The following is a 21,832-nucleotide window of genomic DNA, read 5'->3' as shown; positions in this document are numbered from 1 at the left end:
TCAGGCAAAAGTCGATTTTCCTCTCACCTTGCCCAGAGGGCAGCCGAGACAACGGGTGATGCTTGGCCACCGCAGCCAAAACTACCCCCCCTCTCCCTGTCCTTGTTAAAAAGCCAACCTTTACCAGAAAACCGCAACTCTTACTGCAAATAACAACCGATCGGTGGGTAAGGAGGGGGAGGTTCCGTTCGCCCCGTCGGGCCGGGCTGCTGCCGGTCCCGCCCCCGGTGCGGTGCGGTGCCGGGGCGGAGCGGAGAGGAGAGCAGAGGAGAGCAGAGCATCCCCGGGGCTGCAGCTTTTCGGTTGGCTCTCGATGCTGGCGATGGAGCTGAGCCTTGACCCCTCGGAGCTGGAGCTGCGGGGGGAGTTCGGCTTCGAGAGGGATTTCAACGACCGGGAAGCCAGGGAATGGATGCGGGAGAACTGGTGAGAGGGGAGGCTGCGGGACCCCCCGGGCTGCGGGGCTCAGTGCCTCGGAGGGGGCGGGTGAGGAGCTGCGGGGGGCTGCGGGAGGTCCTGTGGGACCCACCGGGTATGTAACAGCTCTCCTTTCTTGTGTGAGGTCCCCAGGGTGTTCCCCCAACTTACTTAGGTCGGGTGTGGGAGTTGTTCCCTTTCCTGATGAGAGGGTCCTGCTGGGGCTGCAGAAGCCCACCTGGAGACAGCTCGGGCTGGGTCTTGTCCTGACTGCTCCTCCTCCTCTGCTTGCAGGCACAAATCTGTGGTTTTGGCTGTGGTTTATGTGATCCTGGTCTTTGGCATCCAGCAGTTCATGAAGGGCAGGAGAGCCTACAGCCTGCGCACACCCCTGGCCCTCTGGTCCCTCGGCCTGGCCTTGCTCAAGTGAGACTTTGCTGAAGCCAGGGAGAGCTGCAGACCCCCACCCCTTGGGACTGGGTTGGTGGGAAGGTCAGGGGACCCAGTGTTTCACTAGGGCTGTCAAATGAGAAGTTTTGGGAGAGGCAGGATGGGAGGATGACTGTTCAGTCTGGTCAGGGACAAGCTCATGGGAATGAAACACACAGACTGACAACAAGGGAGAAAAAAAAAAAGATTTTTTTCTCTCGAAAGCTGTGAGAAGATGCCTGCCACAGGAGGGTGTAAATGCTGCCTGGGCAAGCCCTGCTGGCCCCTGTCAGGAGATGGGACAGCAGGACAATTGTCCTGCTTTTCTGACCAGATGTGGCAGCTCTTGCTCTCCATTGCCTCCTCAAGCAGTGGAAGCTGAGGGTGAAACGAGCTCTTCACTGCTGTCACCCCCAGGGAAGCTGAAGGGCTGAGCTGGTGGCTCCCAACCTGCTGACTCCTTGGGCCTTGCTGTGGCTCTGCAGTGAGCAGCAGCCCTGCCCTGCTCCCCCTTGCAGAAATAAATGTGTTTGAAATCCAAGAGGTCTTGGGCAAGCCTGTGCCCAGCCAGCAGCAGGGCTGGAAGCTGCCTGGAAGCCTAAGAACACAAAAGTTTGTTTGGATGTCCTTGGGTTGCTCTGGGCGTTGGGGTGGGCTTGGCTGGAGCATCCCTGGGTGCAGAGCAGTGCCGAGCCCTCCTCTGGTGTTCCTGCAGTGGCATTGCAGCCCGGCGGGTCTGGCAGCACCTCTCCTTCATCCTGGCTACCAAGGGCTTCAGGCACTCGGTGTGCAGTCAGTCCTTCTACATCCACCCCATCTCCAAGCTCTGGGTCTATTTGTTTGCCCTGAGCAAACTCCTGGAACTGGGTGAGTCTGAAACTTCTCCTTACCCCATGTTCCCAACTCCTCTGCTTTTACAGGCAGGTTTTGGTGTCCAGGTCTCTGCCCAGCTGTCATCTGGGGGGCAGAGCTTGCACAGCACCCACTCATCTTCCTCCCTGCTGCTCTTACAGCCTGGTGGCATTGCTCTGGTTTGATCCCCAGGCCAGGGCAATTCTGAGAGCACTGGGACAGCTGGGAGGGAGTGGCAGGCAGGGGAGGGATGGCTGGGCTTCCCACACAGTTTTTTTCCAAAAAAACCCAACGGAAGAGCTGTTCTGAGGAGCTGTGTGTGGATAAGCAAGCCTGGAGCACTGGGATGTGTCAGCAGGTAGGTATCTGCCTGGGCTTTATCAACACAGCTCCCAGAGAATCCAAGATCTTGGTGGGATGATGATGGGTTCAGCATTGCAGTGCTGTCCTTCTGCCTGCCATGGAAAGCTGAGCTGCTGCTGTGGTTTTACCTGCCTGCCCCTGCCCCTCTCCCCACCCCCAGGTGACACCCTGTTCATTGTTCTCCGGAAGAAGCAGCTCATCTTCCTCCACTGGTTCCACCACGTCACCTCCCTGGTGGCCACCTGGTATGGCTACAAGGAGATGGTGGCTGGCACTGGCTGGCTTACAGTCCTCAACTTCAGTGTCCATGCCATCATGTACTCCTACTACGTCCTGAGAGCCGCCGGCTTCCAGGTGTCCCGCCCCGTTGCCATGGCAATCACCGTGACACAGATCCTGCAGATGCTGGGGTTCGTGGTCATGTACGCCCTGATCCTCTTCTGGATGGAGGAGGAGGACAAGGTCTGCCACACCAGCTGGGCGTTTGGTTTCCTTTCCTTCGTGCTGTGCCTCAGTTTCCTGGTGCTCTTCTGCAACCTCTTCCTCAAGACTTATCTGGGGAGCACCCAGAAACCCAAAAGGAGATAGAAACAGGGAAAGGGAGGGACTCTGGGGGAGAGGGGAAGGAGAAGCTTTTCACTCCTGCCTGGAGCTCAGGTGCCCGGTGGGGTGGCTGGGATGGGGGTTAGGAGGAGGTCACTCTGTGCATTGAGCTTTGGTGGCACACCAGGGTGAGGTGCAGGCTGACAGGGGCTGGCAGCAGGACGAGGAGGGGGTGCTGCTTTTTTCCAGTGGGAACAGCACCCGGCTGGAAAGCCCCTGCTGTGTTGTCAGGTTGGAAGCAGAACTTTCAAGGCTGTTATCCTGACCATGCCCCTTGTGTTAATCCATCTGTTGAACCTGACGAGCCACTGCCCCAGGCCCTGGGGGATGAGCAGGGCCCAGGTCTGCCCCACAGAGGCTGTGAGGGCAGAAAGGTCCCAGAGCCAGCTCCTCTCGGGGTGTATGTGCCACGGTGTGATGGGTATAAATAACTAATAAATGCTGCTGTGCGTGGATTGATTGGTTTGGTGAATTATTTATACCTGCCCTTTGTTCCGGGCTGTGGGAAAGCTTTGCTGTCTCTCCATCCTGCATCTGTCCAGCAGGCTCTGTCCCTCTGTGGTCCTGCTGCCCCAGCCCTGTTGCTGGGCTGGCTGAGGGGGTCTCTCAGGGACCCTCTTCTCCCCACCCAGAGGCAGTGCAGCTTCTGAGATGTCCCCATCCATCCTTCCCTCCCTCCCAGAAAGAGCCAGCACTGCCGGGAGGGTCCCACCTGTCCCCACCACCCCCCTCCTGCACACTGGGGGTCCAGCCCCAGCCCCTTCCCTCTGCCCCAAGGAGAAATAAATTCCCAGGAGCTGCCCAGCCCGAGCAGGGCAAGGCTCAGGGTTCTGCTGGGTTTGCTGCCTGGGGAGCTGAGCATCCTCTCCTGACATCAGAGCTGTGGTTCTGAACCTTCGTGGAAATCACTCCTGGGGCTCTGAAGACCAGAGAAGTCCTTACTTGTTGCTGGTGGGACAAAGCAGCCAACAGACCTCTGTGGGAGAGGGTGTACCTGGAGGGTTTGGGGTTTTTTGTCTATACTGGTTCTTTTTCACTTGGAGGGCACAGACAACAATTTGTGTGCCCCACTCGTGTCCCCAGTGCAGGTGCCCCTGGGGCTGGAGCATCTGGGCATGCCCTTGGGGCTGGAGCATCAGCCCTCGGGATGGAGGGGAAATCCCTGCAGGACCTCGGGGCAGGGGTGCGGGTGGCCACTAGGTGACACCCCCGGCCCTCCATCCAGCGGCTGGGACACGGGGAACGGGAATCCTGGCTGCCAGGAGGAGGCCCCGAACCCTGCTGGAGAGGGGTGGTGGGGCGGGCACAGACCCCACTGGAGAGTGATCTGTGGATCCCTGCTGGGGAGGAAGGGGTTGGCTGAGTGACGTTCAGGGACATCTGCTTGGGGACAGCATTTCCACTCGTGACCTGGGTGATGGAGGAGAATGTGCCCTTGCTAAACCTGCATTTTGGGAAGTACACAGCCCCGGAGTTTGTTGCCTCACAGGTCTGTAGAATAGGCAGGACCCTGCTCAAAGCCACCTGCTTGGGTGGCAGTACCGAGGAGATGCAGGCAGGATCGTGGAGCAGGGACCTGCTGGGGACTGAGGTCCAGGAGAAGGTTTGTAGAACACTCAAACCAGGTCCTGACTCCTGCTCAGGAGCTCCAACAGGAGGTGATCAGAGCAGGGTGGTGGAGCTGGCAAGCTCTGGAGATTTGGCCACATATTTTGGTGTGTGGGAAGGACCAAGCCTGTGAAGAGCTCAGCCCCTTCATCAAGGAGCAAGGGGGGAGGATCATGGCATCACCTGGCTTGGGCTGTCAGGGAGAGGAGTTGGACTCAGCTGTGGGGCAGTGGGGAGGGGTATATCAGTGAGAAGATCACACCCCTTTTTCTTTTTCCCCTGGTGGGGGGCAGGCAGGGCAGAGAGGAGTTAAGCAGAGGTGGCCCCAGGCTCTGGGCAGCAGGCAGACTGCTGGATGGAGGCTGCACCCCGGGGCAGACACCAACTGCACCTCAGCACCAAGGTAGGACCCGGGTCACCATGTCTTGGCTGTGCTCTCTGTGTGCTGTGGGTGCTCTCTTCAGGCTGCAGCAGGGTTGTGCTTCCAGCTGGGGTGATTTGGAGACACCCTCCTGCTGGAGTGGCTCGGAGCAAAGCAGGAGGTTGTGGCAGTGAGGTTGGGCTGATACCTGTGAGTGCTTTCAGCATCTGCTGGGCCATCCCTTTGGCAGGGACTGAGTGGCTCAGGTGCTTTGCTCTGAGGGATCTCTTGGCCTGTCCTGGGGAGGATCCCTGCTCAGCAAGGACCTCACTTTGTCCCCAGACACGGGCTGGTGCTCCCAATAACCAGACAGGCAGAGGCCTTGAAGGGATTGTGCCAACCTTTATTTTATTATCTGTTTGGTTGGTTGTTTGTTGTTGTTGTTTGGGCTTTTGTGGCATTTTGGTTTTTGTTGGTTTTTTTGGTTGGGGTTTTTTTTTGTGTGTTTTTTTTTTTAATGGGATTTGGGGAGGGGGAGGAGATGTGCAGGGGGGAGCTGAGTGTTGCAAAAAGGGGATGCTTTGGATGTAGACTGGTAAAGGTGTTCCTGTCTGACTGGAAATGACTGGAGCAGTAAGGCCTGGCAGGCAGGACACTGCCTTGGTGGAAGTGCTTGCTCTGGGGGCGGTTGGCTTGAAGGTCTCCTTTGTCATTTATTTTGGGTGCAGACCAAAGAAATCCTATTTCAATGCCAATATATGTATTTGTATATATACATGAGATATATATATATACACACACACATATTTTATAACCTTACAACTCCCAGTTCCTGAAGTCTTCACCTCTTGTGGGCCGTGCATGTACACAAATCACCAGAAGATGCCAATGGTGTGGGACAAGGCTTTCCTCCCCAGCTGGGGGTTAGATAGGTGGGCAAGCAGCCTGGAGCTGGGCTCTCAGGGGTGTGCAGGGAGCAGGGGTCAGCCAGGCACTGCCCAGTGTGGCCCTGTCCCTGTCTGTCCCCTGCAGGGGTGGCACCCAGCTGCCCGTGCTGCCCCGGGGGTGGGGGGAAGGTGGGACCACCCTGGGTTCTGCTGCCCATGGGTCAGGCACCCCATGCACTGGGGCTCCCTTTTCCCCACGGGGCTTCCAGTAGACTTGTTTTGGTTTCTTTACCAAGAGGGGAGGAGGCTGGGACAGGGGGTGAGGGGGGGAGGTGTTTGGGAAGGAGGGGACAGTCACCATTCACCATAGGATAGTCAGAGAGGTCTGGGTAGAGGTCTGCCCGCCGCTCGCCCGGCTCTCTCCCGCTCTCCACCTTTCTCCCGTTGACTCTGGTGCTCTGCAGGACGTCTGCTGTGGTAGGGCTAAAAATCTCCTCTGGTCAGGCTGAGGTCGAGTCCCTGTGGGGCAGGGGGCAGCCCTTCATACGGGCCTGTCCACGGCGTATTGGCAGGGGCTGAGGTTGGAGGCCGCCGTCTGCACGGGCGGGTAGGGGAAGTTGGCGTGCTGCTTGGCCTTCAGCCTGAGGCTGGCCAGGCTGGAGTTGCACGTGTCCCTGTACATGTAGGGGCTGGCTGTGGAGGCGTAGGGACAGGCGCTGGAGGAGACGGCGGGGCTGAGGCCGGGGCTGTTGAGGTTGTTGATGTTGCCCAGGTTGTTGAGGCTGGAGGCCGGCACGGCGGAAGGGACCATGGATGAAGGCATGGTCATGGAGGAGATGGAGCTGGGGGGGGAGAACATGGGCTGGGAGGAGAGGGGGCTGACGTTCATGGAGTTGAAGAAGGGGAAGCTCTTGGCCGAGAGCGGGCTGGTGGCCAGCCCTTTGGTGGCCCAGTTGTTGTAGGAGTAGCTGGAGTACACGTCATCGTATGGCTGCATCAGTCCGTTGAACTGGGCCCCAAAGCTGTTCTTGCACAGCTCTGCCTGCTGGTTCCTCTCCCTTTTCCTCCACTTAGCTCTGCGGTTCTTGAACCAGACCTGTGAGGGAAAGGAAGGAGGGAGGGGATGGGATGGGATGGGAGCTGCTCTGAGCTGAGGACCTGCTCCTTGGGGAACTCGGGAGGCTGAGCCCTCGGGAAAGGGCTGTGGAGGCAACCCCCAGCAAGGGCTACCACCTAGATCAAAACCTAGCCACAGCCCAGCCCAAACACAGTGGTGCCCTTTCCCTGGGGAAAAGTGAGGAGAACCCCTGCTGAGTGTCCAAGCAAGGACAGGGAGGGAGGAGGGGCTGGGACAGTGTGACCTGGGAGCAGGGCATTCAGGAGATGCGGTCTGAGCGCTGCTGAGTGGGGGAAATAACCCCCCTTGTTCTGCCTTCGCCTCAGGACCAGCTTGGGGTGGGGTGCTAGAAGTCTGTCCTCTAACAGGAAAATCCATTGGTGTTGGAGGGACCTGCACAATATAACTTCCCAGAGCATGGAAGCTGCTGGAAGGCTATTCATGGTGCTGCTAACTCGTATTTCTAGCAGCAGAGAGAAGCTCTGACTCCAGCTGGAGCCCTGCCATGCTCTGCCTGTGACTACACAGTGATTTGGGAGCCCCAAAGTGTGCCCTCCAGCAGGGCTGAGCCTGGGTGGCACTGGGGGTTTGTCAGCTTGGGGGGCTCCGTGGGGCAGAACCTGGATGTTGCTTTTCCCCAGGGTTATTGGAATGAGGAAGGCACTCCCAGCATGGGGGGCTGTGTGGTGGTGTCAGAAGGGGAAAATTTCTGGTGCCCCCAGTTCCTTCCCTGGCTTGGGAACTGCTTGGCATCTTGTCTCCCAGCCAGGCTCCTCCCCAGCAGCTGGGGAAGCTGGGGGGGCTGCAGTCCTACCCGGACTCGTGCCTCTGTCAGGTTGGTCCAGACTGCAATCTCCTCCCTGGTGCTCATGTCTGGGTAGCGGTTCCTCTGGAAAGTGGCTTCCAGCTCCTGGAGCTGCTGGCTGGTGAAGTGTGTCCTCTGCCTCCTCTGCTTCTTCTTCAGAGAGCCATCCTCAGGGTTGGAGTCGTCTGTCTGGTTCTGCTGGGACTTCTCAGTGTCTGTGGGGAACAGAAAGGCAGTAGAGAGCCCAAGAGTCAGCTCATTAGATGGTTAATTAGTTAGTTAGCTGGTTAGTGGTCATCTGACACAGCAAAAGCTTCTGTCACAGGGATGTGGAGAACTGATGGGGAGAGGCAGGTGTTCAGCTGTGCTCTCCCTGTCCCCCTGAGCATCCTCCTGTGGGGAGCCCACCTTCAGCAGAACTCTTGGAATCCTGCTCTTAATGGGGATTTTATTTATATACTGGCCAAGAGGACAAATCTGATGCCTCTGCTCGGTGCTCTCAGACAGTGTTGGAAGAGGGAGATCCCTGCATTGTCTATCCCTAAAGCAGATTTTTTTTAAAAAAGAGATTTTTTTTTTTCTCTCCTTCTTCCCTAGACAGTGGTGCAGAGCATGGGCATTGCACCAGGGACCAAAGATTTGGCCCTAGAGGGAAACAAGGGACCCCACAGGACAGATCTGTGGGTGTCCCCAGCCCATGCTGAGCTGCAGAATGTGGGGAGATGCAGGGCAGTCCCTCCTTGTCCCTGTCCCCCTGTGCTGCCTGGTGAAACCTGTCGGGAGGGCATGTCACAAACATTATTTCTAGAGCTCATAAGGCAGCAGGCTGGGGGGAGGGAGGGAGGGAGGCAGTCAGGCACCCAGCATTTATTGCCAACCCAAAATAGGCTGTGGAACACATCTCGTGCACCATCGCCCCCTCCACGAAGTGACTGTGGTCATGGCTGGAATTATCTGCTCGTGCCTAATGGGCACAAACAAAAAAAATCAAAAACCAAAACCAAACAAACAAAAACCAAAACAAAACCAAACAAACAAACAAACAAAAAAACCACCCAAAAAACCCAGTCAGCTCCAGGGGGAAAATCAAATCCAGGGGAAGCCCCTGTAGCTGGTTTCTGAGCAGGTGTTTCTTCAGAGCCTGACAAAAGACCGTGGTAGGTTTGGGGGGTGAATGGTCAGAGGGACTTCCTTGGGCAAGGAGGAGGAGGAGGAAGAGGAACCCCTGCCCTCTGAGGAGCCAGAGGGGACTTGGTTCTTTCAGCTGCAGGTGGGATTTGCTGTGTCAGAGGCAGGAATGCTCGGGGGGTCTGGTCCAGGTGATTATACCAACATCCCAGTCGAGATGCTGGCAACCTGGTGTGCACCTGCGAGCCCCTCGGCTCCCTGGGCTGAGCTGCAGGGGGGGCTGGAGGCATCTCCTACACCTGGAGGCATCTCCTACACCTGGAGCCTGGCACTCACCGCTGTGGTCCTGCCCTTTGCAGCTGTGTTCGTGTTGAGGGGTCCCGGAGTCGGAGAGAGACAAGGCTGGGCTGCGAGCCTCTGCCTCTGCCAGCAGGTTGAAATCCATCAGGCAGGGATGGGCGGCAGAGGAGGATGGGGAATCTGAAAGAGCAGCAGGTGATGGGGGAGATGAATCTCTGCTTGTCTGACCCCTCCTCCCCCGCCCCCGAGTGGCCTTGCCAACCCTGAAGGAAAGGGCTAGGGGGGAAAAAAAATAAATTAATAACGACAGCAAACCAAACGCCAGAAGATCCCTGCGTGATCCTTGGACAGCTTTGATTCTCCTGGCTGGAAAATGGGCATGGCAGCCTTTCTGCTGAGCTTCCCTTATAAATCAAAGATCATCGAGTGACGCTTCTATTTGCAGCCTTCAGAGGGAGAGAGCCTCCAATTGATAGGTGACATTCAGACTGAAATAGCCGGCCCGGGAGCATGCTGTGTAACCGAGATCTGAGGAAGTGCTGCGGGGCCAGCCACGGGCTGTTAGCACCTTCCCCAGACATCCCTCCCCTCCCTGCCCCCTCATTCCCCCCAGACCCCTGCTCAGACACAAAGGGACCCTAAGGCAGGCAGCACAGTGCCCCCAGGCACGGACAGACCCCCAGAGAGAAGCCCCCCGGTGGTAAGGGAGCCACCGAGGTCCTGCCCAGCGCACACGGGCTCCTTTCGGGAACACAAGGAGCTCTCTGGCCGGAATGAAGGAGGGGATCGGGTTACACACCCTTGGGTGCCTGGGGATGCCTGTTCCTGGCAGCTCGCAGCCAGCCTTAGGTCATCTTGGCCACAGGCTGCTCGTGTCCCCTCAAGGAACCCTTCTGGAAGATGAACACTGACAGCAGCCCAGCTGCTGGGGCTGCTCCCTGCTCTGCAGACACCGCTGGGACTCCTCACTCAAACACTTTTTCCCATCCTTACCCACCCCAGGATGGAATATCCTCACAGTGTCCTGGCTTGGGGGCACTTGTGCCCTCTCCCTGTATCACCCACCAGAGCCCAGCTGAAGAAGGCAGTGCTCTGTGCCTCCTTGGGCAGCTGATGGAGAGGCAGCTGTGGAGCCCAGCCACGTCACCTTAGAAAGGCCACCTGGCCCTCTCTTTGCTCCTCAGTCTCAGTTCCAGCTCCTGGCTCTGCTGCAGGCAGCAGGATGTATTGCCAGTGGTGGTTCCTGAAGTCTGGACCGCTCCAGGGGGACCACAACAGATCCTGACACCAATCCCCCCATCTAACACCTCCCCTGCCCAGCCACAGAGCCTGGTGCTGCAGTGCAGAACCACAGCAAGGCTTGGGGTGGAGGAGGCCTCTCAAGGTCACCCAGTCCCCCCCTGCAAGTCAGCAGGGACACCCTCAACCAGATCAGGTTGCTCAGAGCCTCCTCAAGCCTCACCTTGAACATCTCCAGGAACATAACAGCAGTGGATACCCTAGCCTGGGATCTTGGGGCTGGGGGGGATGTTTCAGGGGGGGGTTACAGGCTGCAGGGGGTGTGGGTTGGGACATCTGGGTCTCAGGGGGGTGCAGGTTTGCCTGGCCCCTCAGAGCCCACTGCAGGCAGCGTTCCCTTGGGGCACACAAACAGGACATTAATCACCTCCCTGCTGCACCTCCTGTGGAGGTGGGTGACAGTGACTAAGGAGGTATTTTCAGAGCTGTCTGGAATCTCCTGTCCATGTGCCACCAGGGCCCTTGGCAGGGCCAGCACCCCCTCACTGCAGCCATGGCCAGAGGGCAGGGAGCCCCTCCTGAGGCTGCCCTGTTGCTTTTTGCTCTGTGTGTGTGTGTGTGTGTGTGTGACTCTGTGTGTACACGAAGGGATGTGACAGGGACTGTGTTGTCTTTAATACCTTTGCATGGAGTAGGGGGGAGTCCATCTGCTGCTGATATTGCTGCGGCTTTTAGCGCTGCTCCCGGAATTATGCAGGAACGCGCAGTGAATTAATTCCCTGGATTAAGTCTTGATTAAGATGTGTGTCACTTTGCTGTCTCAGAATTTATTAAGAGCCCTTCTTGAGGAGGCGGCAGATGGAATTTCTGCCCAATGTTTGTAGATGATAATTTCCCCTCTTCTACAGCCATTTGCATATGATTGCATCTGTCAAGCACAATTTCCTCTCTTCTAGGGCTTGACTCTGTACTGGACCAGATTTAAGGAGGAATCCAGACTCCTGCCTTGCTGTAACTGAAGGACAGTGTCCTCCAGCACAGGGTCCTGTTTGCTTTGAGGCTCTTGAGCTGCTTTCATTTGTGCAAACCAGAGCAGAGATGGGACAAGCTGTGGGGGGAGTGTTTCACAGCTGGTTCTGTAGGTGTAAGTGACAACACAAGGTGCCAGGCTCAGGGGAACCCAGCCCTGGCATTACAGCTTCATGCCCCATCCTGGGACACAGCAGTGGGGTGGTTATGAGGTTGATCCAAGCTGCTTGGCCTCAGAGATGCAGTGGGCACTGAGTTGAAAGCTGGTTTTAAAGTACAGCCCAGGTTCAAGTTGAAGCTGGGGCTTGCAGCTCAGAGCAAGTTTCCTTTTTGGACTGAATGTAAAACTGGTAGGATTTCAGAGGGGATGGGTTGGACCAGTAAATGTAATTGCATACCTGTGGCGTGTGCCTGACGTGGTGGCATCAGAGAAGGCCACCTCAGCTCACTGTGAGCAGGCCACAGAGCAGCAGAAGCCAAGGGAGAGGGGGATGTGCTCAGCAGGGTTCTGAGGGGCCGCAGGAAAAGCCTGCAGTAGTGCAGAGCTCACGTGCTGTCCCCTGTGTATTTACCCAAAACCAACCCCATGCCACTGGCACAAAAGGCTGCAGGTATTATTCTGGATTATATAGCCCTTTTGGATTTAATTAAAGGAGCTTTCTTCCACCTTGGCTCGATCTCACTGTAGGCAGAGACATTAAGAAAGTCAACGTTAAACCTTTGTGGCATTTCTACCAAGTTGTTTGCCTGGTCTCAGGGAGGGACTGGAACTGGCACCTCAAAAAAAAACCACCCTTAGGCAAAATCGAATTTATCATCTCTGCCTGACTCTTCCTCTTGCTCTCTTTTACCACCAAAGCAGGGTTTCTGTAGGGACAGCCCCTGTCCCAGTACCAGTCAGGCTTGCTCAGAGGTGTGGGGTTTGTGAGACTCCCAGCCCACTCAAGTCTCCTCACAGCCACGTACAGGACTGCTCCCAAGAGAAAAGTCCCCAGATCTGTGACAAACAGACACCTTTTCTGCCAGGCACTCCCCGTCTGCATCCCCCCCTGATTTTCCCTGCAGCAGAGCCCTGCGGGTCCCTGCCCCAGGGGACGGGGAGGGTAGAGGGAAGATACTTCTGCTTGGGTGTTGGGTTTTGTTGTTTTTTCCTTTTTTTGAGGAGTGGGAAGGCAACATACAGGCTGACTGTGAGCCACACAAGGCTGGTGATAGTGATGGCTTCTGTCGTGCGGGTGTTGCCCTCAGGTTGTCACACCCAGTTCCCTGTGCTGCTCAGGGAGCAGCCTCTCTGCTGGACCCACCACGGAGGGGGAAAAGCTGTCTCTGGGGTTGGGAGGATGTTATTTGGTTTCCCATGGGTGTGCAGGGATGCTTCAGCAGGGATCTGATCCCTGGGAACCCTGGACAGCAGGCACAGAGCAGTGGTGATCCGCAGGGAGGTGGCTGGACACCCTCCAGCAGGTCAGCACAGCCCCCTGGAGCTCTGAGCATGTCCCACCGACCTGTGCTGAGCTCCTCAAAGGGTTCAGGGCTCTCCCTGGGGCTGAAAGGTGCTCTGCAATCAGCTGGTGGGATGGTGCCTTTCCTGCCTTCCATCCCCTGAGGTGAAGGTGTGATGTTACACCAGATGTCTTGGGGTCAGAGCTGTCCTCTCCTGCTCCATTGATCCCAGAAGCCAAGCTGCTGGGAGTAGTCAGGTTGCTGATGGAGCCTGGCTGATTGCTTCACTTCACATTCCCTCTGTGCTGGCTTACTTCTAGCAGGGATAAACATTTGGGACTCTGGTTAAGTGCACATCTTCAGGAAGATGCTGTGCCTCTGGACTTCAGTCCCCAGGAGGGGCAGAGATAAGGTGGAGCAGCCTCTGCCCCGAGTCAAAGGGGAAGGAGGAGCATTTTTGTCCTCTGGAACCAGGTATTTGCTCAGGGGTGCCTGTGTTGGCTCGTGGTGCCATCAGAGGGCCCGTGGGCTGGGATTGCAGGATCCTACCAGACCTGAGAGGCAGAGTGCTGCCTGCGAGGGGCTCCTTCCCCACGGCTGGAAAGCAAAAAGCAGGGGACATGAGAAGAGTTAATCAGTGTTTCCTCAAGACTATAGAAATACAACACGGGGTCCCCCAGTGCTAAACACCCCCGTGTAGCTTTAAGTCTCTAATCTTAATGGAACTGCAGCAGGAACCAGGAGTGACCATTAATCACTGGCAGATAAACAGCAGCAGCCAGGCGGTGGCCGGGTGCACAGAGCCATTACAGGACAGGGGAACAAGCTGCTGGCTTCCAAAAACTCCAGGCTGTGCACAGCCCCGGGGCTGGCAGGGCAGTGCTTCTGGGCACACGCTCATAAATAGATCATCGACCTCCAGCAGGGGCTGACTCACAGGGTAAAATAAACTTTATTTCTCGATTGAAGTCTTGCAGCCCTGAGCTGGGGTGTGGGGGGTTTTGTAGCACCTGGAAGGTGCTTTGGGCCTGTGCTGCTGGGTTTCTGCCTCTCTGAGGAGGCTTTCCAGGATGTTTCCACTCTCTACAGAGACAGGGAGAGGATGGGGGATAGGTAAGGTGCTGACTTGGCTTGGTAAAATCACTTGGCTGTTCTGGGACTCCATCCTTCACCTCAGAAATGATGTTAATGGCCCTGCCCGAGCTGGTAGAGGCAATGAAGTAAAATTCCTTTAAGTGCTTCCAGATCCTCAGATAAGAGGTGCTAGGGAAATGCCCAGCCCTTGCTGGACACTGCCTAATGCTGTCCCCACGGGCAGCCTGCAAGGTGAGGGCAAACCGCTCCTTCCCTCTGCTTCAACCCCAGCCTCCAGCCCTGAAGCAGGGTGATGGCCAAACCCTCTGCTCTGGGCAGCAGAGGGTTAATAAACCACCAGTATTCTGGAGGATTATCACAATGAAAATGTCCCAAGGACTAACAGCTCCATAGTCATGTCCCCAGCAAAAGAAAAAAAAGAAATCTCCCACAGTGGAATGTGTCCTGCTGGCTTATTTGCTGTGCTGTGCCACGCTGGGGAAGAGCCCTGGTGTCACTCTGCCCTCGTTGTCCTCCCTGGCAGGTGTGTCTGTGCCCCCAGACTGGTGCAGACCCTGGTGAGTCACAATTAAATGAACAAATTAAACTATTTGCATCAGTACTGTTGGACCCGAGCACTGCCCCTGCCCCACCTGGTTGGTTGGTTTTTGGTTTTTCTGAAGCAAAACTCAAAATTTGGAAACAAATCTCAAGCCCTGGCACAGAAGGACAGTCTTGCCAGACTTCCTGTAAAGTTGTTTTTGTGGGGGTTTTTGCCCTCAAACCCCTAAATAGGTGTGCTGTTTGCACTCCTGTCAGCCTTGCCCAGCAGGTCTGGCTGTGTCCAGCTGGGTCCCTGGCATCCCTTGAGCACCCTGCCTTGGTGTGGGGCTTCCAGCACCTTGTCTCCATCAGGCAGGGCTGGGATTTGCTGACCCTCTGTGCAGTGATATTAATACCAGCCGTGCTTTGTTAGGGATTAGTTTGTTTGTTAGGCGTCTGGAACACAATAAATGGGTGAAATTCTCAGATTTGCCCGGCAAAATTGCCACCACACAAAGTTCTGGTGTGGCTGAGGCTCGGTGAGGCAGGAGTGTCAGCAAGGGAGGAGAGAATCCTTGAGAGAAATTAATCCCTTTGCTTTGGGGAAGGGAGAAAAGAGACCGAATTTGGTAAAAAACAAATTAAAATAAATAAACAAACAGCACAACTCTGCCTGGGAGAACCTCCCAACCAAAGGGCCCTCTAAGGAGTCCCGACCCTGCCTGCTGGGCAGGCTGGCAGCAGAGTGCCCGATGCCAGCGGTGCAGGAGGGAGATGTAGCTGCTCATCCCCCCAAAAAGGGGCTGTGCCCCCCGCCCGGTGCAGCCCCAGGCTGAGCAGCAGCGCAGGGGGCTGGGAGGAGGCAGGCAGCAGGGCTGGCTTCAGCACATCGGTATGTCTGCCTCTATTTATTTGGGTGATTGTATGAATTTGACTAATTATGCCGGCAGTCAAAGGAAACTGGCCCGACTCCCGGGGGGCTGAGGGGTAGCAAAGCCCTGGGGTCATCTCTGTATCTCTGTGGCCGTCAAGTTGGCACATTGTGGGGAGGCTCGGAGAGCTCCGGCTGCTGTGGGGAGCTCTGTGGGCAGAGGGAGGGCAGGGGGGAGCTCGGGCACTGCTGAAGATGTAAATGATTCCCACAGGGGGTAAACAAGCTGCAGGAAGCCCCTGGTCCCCTAGGGGAGGCAGGGAGGGAAGGTCAGGGAGGCTCCTGCCATGCCACCACCTTGTCCCACCCCGGGGGCTGGCTGCTGCCCGTGCCTGCCATCCCCCAGCACGGCTGCTACGGATCCAACCGGGAGAAGTTCGGGTTGATAAGAACATTTATTCTGTGACAAAACCGGCGGCTAAAAAGAACCTACATATATATTTATATATACTTTTTTTTTTTTTGAGGGGGGGACGCTGACCCGTCGTTTTAAAACAACCCCATGGGGGACCAGAGGGTGCATTGATTTTATTTTTAAGCTTGTCCGGCAGCAAAACCTCACAGGGTGCGCGGTGCCGCGGATGTCTCAGGGGGCAGCATCCCGTCCCCTGCCCCACCAGCATCCCGGGGAAGAGGGGAGGGATGCTGGAGCTGCCTCCCCCCCTCGGCGCCTTGCCGGACCTTGCACCACGCCCTGAAGGTCAGGCTGTTTACCCAGACCCTGTCTGGATTAGCCCTCCCCACTGCAAACACTGCTGGGGACAATCCTCCACCGGTATTTTTTCCCTGTGCCGGCAGGATCAGCCCGCAGACGGCCCGGGTGTCACTGGCAGCGAGCGGGGGAATTGTGTGTGAGGAGGAGGAGGAGGAGGAGGAGGAGGAGGAGGAGGGTGGGTGGGTGGGCAGCAGGGAGGGCTGGCAGCCCCTCTGCCCCCCCCCCCCCAGCCTCTCACCCAGGTTTCCTGCTGGGCGCTGCCTCATGTCCCTAAATTTGGGAGCAGAAGAGACGTTGCAAGCAGCAAAACAAGGGGTTTGAATTTCAGGATCCCGAAATGCACTGTGCTGCTGCTTAAGGACTGCGTAGAAAGCCTGGCTTTGGTTTTGTTGGTTTGGTTTGGGTTTTTTTTTTTTTAATTCTCTCCTACATGTTCAATTTCCCCGTCCGCTGGAGGCTGCAGTTTGGGTGGGTAGGAAATCCCTCGTTCCTCACCCAGCCCGGCCTGGGGCGAGCCCATCAAAGCGGGTGGGAGAGAAAAAGGATGGGAAAGCGATCTGGTTCCCAGCACTGCGCCTGGGGTCACACCACCCCCCTGCCAGCCCCACAGCTCTGGGGACAGGGACCTTACACCCCAAATATCCCCAGCCCCTCCGTAAGAGCCCACCCGCAGCCCCAGAGCAGCAGAACAGTCTCTCTCTGCTCTCCCCAGGCCCTGGGACTGGACACACAGCTCAGCTCAAGCCCTGGGGGGTTTAAACACCGTTATTAAAACACAAATGAAGCTGCAAAACCCTCTAAAAACCAAACAACCCACCCACCCCAAAACGCCCCTTTTGAACAGGACAGAAAAGTGCGTACCACGCACCACTTCAGCATTTCTCCCGGGTTAGGTATGGAACCACCACCAAAGTGGCTTTTATGGCTCAATTACTTAAGAATAAAAATATTATTTTTATTTGTTAACACTCCTGATACACCCATTCCTATAGAAACTCTTGATTATTATTTTTTGAGCAAATCTTCCACGCGTTTACTTAAAAAAAAAAAATAACCCCGCAGAAAGTGCATATTAAAAAAAAACAAACCCAGAGCAAACCCCAACTTGTAGAACTGGAAGTTAGGATATTGTGGCACCAAAAATAAAACTGATGGAACAAAAAGGGAATTTCATGTGGTTTCCATTGTCAAGTCTAAGCTCAGAAACAAACAGGAAATAAAAATGGCAAAAACCAAGAGAGATTTCTTTTAAAGTGTGTTCAAATCTAAGTGGGGAGCTGCTTTATTTGGGAGGGATTCTCCGTTTATTTGTTTTTCAGAAAGAGGAGTAAATAAAAAATGTCCACAGACAGACAAGTCAACTTGATTTAGAGTTAAATCCTCATGCTTCTTGCTGGTCCTTTATAATAAGCTTTTAAAAGCAAATGAGACTTGCATTAATGGCAGCGTTTGAAGGAAAAGGTGAAGGGTGGGGAATGCTGCTGCTTGAAACGGGGTTGGGGAGGAAGGAGGAACAAAGAGAGAGAGAAAGAGGCAAAACTAACTGTGACCAATCTGGTCATTTGTTTTATTTCATCTTTGTCCTTTTTCTCCCAGTTTTTGCAGACAGCTCTGCGGGCTCTGAGCCTGCCAGCCCCGCCGGAGCTCCCCCAGCAGCAAATCAAGACGTATATTAAATAAGAGTCGTCTGCGGGATCAGGGCTAGGGAAAACAGGGTGGCAGATGTGCTGCGTCCTACAGACAGAAACCTTCCCTCATCTCTGGCCTTCGGGGCCGTGGCACTGGGCTGGGGGGTTACAGACAGGTGGGGCAGTGGCGGGGGCTCTGATGGGGGGGTCCGAGCGCCTCATTTAATGCGGGCAGGACCTCAGCTGAGATCCCGACCCGGCAGCTATCGCCCCATTAATGCGCCTCGGAACACTTCAAACAGTTGAAAAAAACCCCCCAAAACTCAGACAAATTTAATAGCTGTTTGTGCACACACAGCTCTGCTTTTCAGCAGGGTGTAAATGTTTATTTTCTGGTGGAGCTGCGGTTTGGGAGATAGCGTCGGGCTGAGGGTCAAGGGACAGAGGTTGTGTTTCTGGCTCTGCTCAGGTAATTCCGCTGGAGCTCCGTTTCCCCTCTGCACAACAGGGATATTTCCCTTCATGCTAAAAGCACCTAGAGGTCTGTCTGTGGCAAAGCTCGGTGGGGTGCCGAGGAGAGGCACTGTATGGTGCAGCTCTTCAGAAATGAGTGAGGGCTCTGAGCTTGAACTTGTACCCCGAAAACCAGCGGGAAATTCCCTGTTCAGCGTGTGGAGGATTCACCCTCTTCCTCCCCGCTCTGCTGGGCAATACCCCGGCAGCAGTGAGGAGGAAAGAAGGGGACCTCCATCCCTCCTTCCCTCCCCATCTCCCTTTTTCTTTTCTTTTTAAGCCTAGGAATAACAGACACAGCTCCCGCCCAGCCCGATCTCTCAGTTCCTTCCTGAAAACAACTTTTAATATTTAATCGTTTGCTGCACACCAGCAGATGCCCCGCCAAGCACCCTCAGGAGTCCATGGCCGGGCTGCCCTACCTGTCCTTTCCCCGGGCTCGGAGGCAGAGGAGGATTTCCAGCAAATCCTTTTCCCCCAGGAGCTGCCCTCCTCTCTGTCGAGTCCAGCCCCGGCCCCTGATGCTGCCGAGCCTCCAGGAAAAGCCTGTAGACTCCCTTAAATGCCCCAAGGAAGCCCAGAGCTAATAACCAGCTTCATTCAATTCCCAGTCACATTATTATCCAATCTGCCAGAGACATTAATATTCAGAGGTGAGGCGGGCGGAGGGCAGGGGTGCTGCCGAGGGGGAGCGGCACACAAAGGGGAGGAAGGGAAGCGCGGCGAGGAGGGCTGGCCTCAGAAATCCTCTTTCTCCAGCCGTCTGAAACCCCAGCCCTGTTTCGGGCAGGTGTTGACAAGAGAGGGTTTTTCCTACGGGCTCAGCACTAAGTTGGATGCCAGTTGGTGGAGGCTGTCCCCCCGCCAAGCAGCAAATGCCCGGGCTTGGCACAGCCTGGTGCCCTCGGCAAGAGGGGGAGCTTTGCCCCGTCTGGCATCGGGCCTTAAGTAAATAGCAATCTCCCGTTTTCCAGCAGCCAGACAATCCCTAAGCCCGCTCGGAGACGCCGCAGCCTCCCGTTCCTCACCCCCTCCCGCGTGGTGCCCAGCACAAACCCCACCAGTTCTCCCCATCTGGGGACTTGGTTCCCAGCCTCCATCCCTGTCCCCAGAGCCCGGGCACATGGGTGCCAGGTCACGAGACAGACCTCACGGCCTCGGCTCATCTCATCTTCCTTTCGGACCGGTGCCCCAGATCAGGTTTCGGGCTTTTTTTCTTTTTTGGCAGACTCCAAAGTCAGCCTCACCTCTCAATCTCAAGGCTTTGGGCAGTGTCTGACAGAGAGGCAAGGTGCCACCCTTTTTTGCCAGCTGCCCCGTAGGTGACACTAACCAACGCTTCTGCAGTCCGCTCACAATTTGCTGATCCATTAATTGCCTGAATTAAGCCCTTATAGAAATGTAATAGATATCAAAGTGAGGCTTGCCACCGTTTCTCTGCCAGAAAGGAAGGTACTGAATTTTAAAGGTGTGGGAGCCAGCTCAGTCACAGGGGTTCAGATCGGCTCTCTCGGGGGCCGCAGGTCTGGGCCACTTGCACAGTCCCAGTAACAGCAGGAAAAACACAGCCCTCGCCTAGACTCCTCTCCAGGCTGCGGGGGAAAAAGCCATCTCGTCTCCCTGTAAGGAGTACCAGGCACGGTATGACCCTTTGCTAATGAAAATCAAACCCTGCTCCACTTCTGCAGGCATTTCTAGAGCCTGGAAGCAGCTCCCATGCTCTGTGGGTCCCTCAGGAGCCAGCAGGCAGCTCTTTGTCCCTCACAGCAAGACACGACTGAAGCCTGCACAAACACCCATCCCTCCCCACCACCCACAGGCCGAGGGGCTGGAGGGAGTGGGGTGAAGAGGGGCGACTCTGATCCCCTTGCCAGCGAGGGGACCTTTCCCTGCTCTGGGGAGGTGGGACAGGAGTGGTGCTCTCGGGAGGCACCTTCCTGAGCTGGTGCTCTGAGCATCTCCTGGAAAGCGCAGAGCGGATGGAGCCATTTCATGGCCAGCATCATCCTCCGAGCCACGGAGGACCCCCTGGCCTGGGGGATTCCCGATCCCCCTTCTTTTTCCCTTCTGCACCGGTATCCTCTTAGAACCAGGGAATTGCCACGGCTGGAACAGACCCCAGCCCCCTTCCCACCCGTCCCCTCAGCTGTCCAGCCGCGGGGGTGCAGGCAGAGGGTCCGACAGGTGTGTCCCGTTCGGCGGCACCGGCAGAGGGTCCGACAGGTGTGTCCCGTTCGGCGGCACCGGGCCCGCCCCCGCGTCCCCTCCCCGGCAGCTGCGGCGGAGAGCGGGCATCTCCCCCCTCCCCAGAGGGGCAGCAGAGCAGCCCCTGTCCTCCGCCCCGAGGAAGGGGACGGGGGGGAAGGACCGGGGGTAGAGGCGCTGACCCTCTGGCTCTTTTCCCGGGGCCGCACTCGTTGAGCGGGAAATAGCCGAGGGAGAAGCGGCCGGTACCGGGCTCCGGCTGGCGCCCGCTCCGATCGGCCGGCGGGAGGGAACGGGGCCGGTTTACACCGTGCCCCGGCGCCGGGGAGTCGGCGGAGCCCGTGCAAGAGCCCGGGGGTCGGACAGCTGCCTCTGCCCGCAGCCTCCCGGCGCCGGGCGGTCCCGGCGCAGCCAGCTCGGGGGTCGCCGCTCCCCCCGCAGCCCCGCCAGCTCTGCCATACCCGCTCGGGTCCCGGGACGAGTTCGTCCCGTCCACGGGGGCCGGCTCGGCCTCTCCCCGGTGCTCCAGGGAGGTCGGCTCTGCTGTAAACAGGAGCCAGCCCGTTACATAAATATCATTTATCCAACTGTCCAAAAAGCCGTCGGGCTGCCTTCCTTTTTTCCTCGGTGATGTCTCCCCGCGCCCTTCTCCCCCGGACCCTGCAGACAGCTGAGCCGCAGCGCCGTTATTTACAGCGAGCCCCGACTAATTTAAACAGCCCCTTCCCCGCTCGCCCGAGTGGAAAATGACTAAGTTTAGCAACTGCGAGAGGCTCCGGCAGCGGCGCTTGCCGGGAGGGGCCCGCGGCGGCCCCGAGGGGATGGCCGGAGCCACGGCATCCCGGCGGCACCAGGCAGCGGCTGCCGGGCCCTGCAAAGGGCAGAGCGGGGGAAGAGGCGCCGCGACCCGGCAGCGGTCCCCCGGACCCCCGGCAGACGGCAGCGCAGGGTCCGATCCGCCCGTTCTCCCCCTCTCCCTGGCCGTCGCCCCCAGAGAGGCAGCGGGGCTGCCTCCGCGCCGATCCGCTCCGCCGGGGATGCTCTTACCCCGCGCCAGCCTCCGAAAGGCTGCGGTCGGGAGGCTCACGGGGGAAAGAAGATGGGAGGGGAAAGAAAACCCCCCCAAGCAAGCAACCCACCCGGGGGGCCGGGGACGGAGGGTCACTTACAGCGACTCCAGATGCGGGTTGGGCTGGGCGGCCTTAATCCTGCGAGAGGGGCTCAGCTTGCCCCCGCCCCGCTGACCCGGGCTGCTCGGCCGCTGTCAGAAAGTAAATCCCCCCGGTTCCCCGGGCACTCTGCACCTGGCCGTCGGGGAGGGCGGAGGCGGAGGGCGCCGGCCGACTGCCTCCCATTCACCCTGGCCATTCACTTTATGGCTGGGGCCGGCGCCCCCCGCCAGCTGCACCGGGCGCCCCGCTCCCGCCCGCCCCATTCCAGCTGCGCGCCCGCCGCCCGCCCGCCCCGTCCAGCCCAGCCCGCCCCGGCCCCGCCCCGAACACGCACCCACCAATCGCCACACGCCTCATTTGCATACCGCCGCTCTCCCGCGTCCCCATTGGCCGAGGAGACGCGCCCCACCCTTTGCATCGGCCACACCCACCCCTATGACCACGCCCCTCCCCGCTCCGGTGCCGCCGCG

The 21,832-nt window shown here is 57.4% G+C and overlaps 2 protein-coding genes across 2 annotated transcripts; one reads left to right on the top strand and one right to left on the bottom strand.

The window, feature by feature from the left end:
- The first annotated feature begins 313 nt into the window (after window positions 1-313).
- LOC103537710 (elongation of very long chain fatty acids protein 6) lies at window positions 314-2,649 on the top strand. The gene is made up of 4 exons (XM_008504024.2): window positions 314-426; window positions 712-843; window positions 1,562-1,713; window positions 2,222-2,649. The coding sequence occupies exons 1-4, from the start codon at window positions 314-316 to the stop codon at window positions 2,647-2,649; spliced, it is 825 nt and encodes a 274-aa protein (XP_008502246.2).
- A 2,492-nt stretch (window positions 2,650-5,141) lies between these two features.
- PITX3 (paired like homeodomain 3) lies at window positions 5,142-21,530 on the bottom strand. Its single transcript, XM_030452921.1, has 4 exons — window positions 21,360-21,530; window positions 8,907-9,050; window positions 7,452-7,657; window positions 5,142-6,616 (listed from the first exon to the last, which is right to left on the bottom strand). The coding sequence occupies exons 2-4, from the start codon at window positions 9,013-9,015 to the stop codon at window positions 6,062-6,064; spliced, it is 870 nt and encodes a 289-aa protein (XP_030308781.1). The 5' UTR covers window positions 9,016-9,050; window positions 21,360-21,530; the 3' UTR covers window positions 5,142-6,061.
- Between the last annotated feature and the right edge of the window lie 302 nt (window positions 21,531-21,832).

The sequence above is a fragment of the Calypte anna genome, chromosome 6 (genome assembly GCF_003957555.1).
Source record: "Calypte anna isolate BGI_N300 chromosome 6, bCalAnn1_v1.p, whole genome shotgun sequence".
Lineage (NCBI taxonomy): Eukaryota > Metazoa > Chordata > Aves > Apodiformes > Trochilidae > Calypte > Calypte anna.
The sequence above is the reverse complement of the archived record's forward strand: the minus strand, read 5'-3'. Positions and strand labels throughout refer to the sequence as shown.

Bases quoted from the DNA above. Each gene is read 5' to 3' on its own strand.
- PITX3 (XM_030452921.1), bottom strand. From the start codon at position 9,015: ATGGATTTCAACCTGCTGGCAGAGGCAGAGGCTCGCAGCCCAGCCTTG. The intron at 7,658-8,906 runs GTGAGTGCCAGG...TGTTCCCCACAG, and splicing joins CAAAGGGCAGGACCACAGCG to ACACTGAGAAGTCCCAGCAG. The intron at 6,617-7,451 runs GTAGGACTGCAG...TTTCCCTCACAG, and splicing joins TGACAGAGGCACGAGTCCGG to GTCTGGTTCAAGAACCGCAG.
- LOC103537710 (XM_008504024.2), top strand. From the start codon at position 314: ATGCTGGCGATGGAGCTGAGCCTTGACCCCTCGGAGCTGGAGCTGCGG. The intron at 427-711 runs GTGAGAGGGGAG...CTCTGCTTGCAG, and splicing joins GAATGGATGCGGGAGAACTG to GCACAAATCTGTGGTTTTGG. The intron at 1,714-2,221 runs GTGAGTCTGAAA...CCCCACCCCCAG, and splicing joins GAGCAAACTCCTGGAACTGG to GTGACACCCTGTTCATTGTT.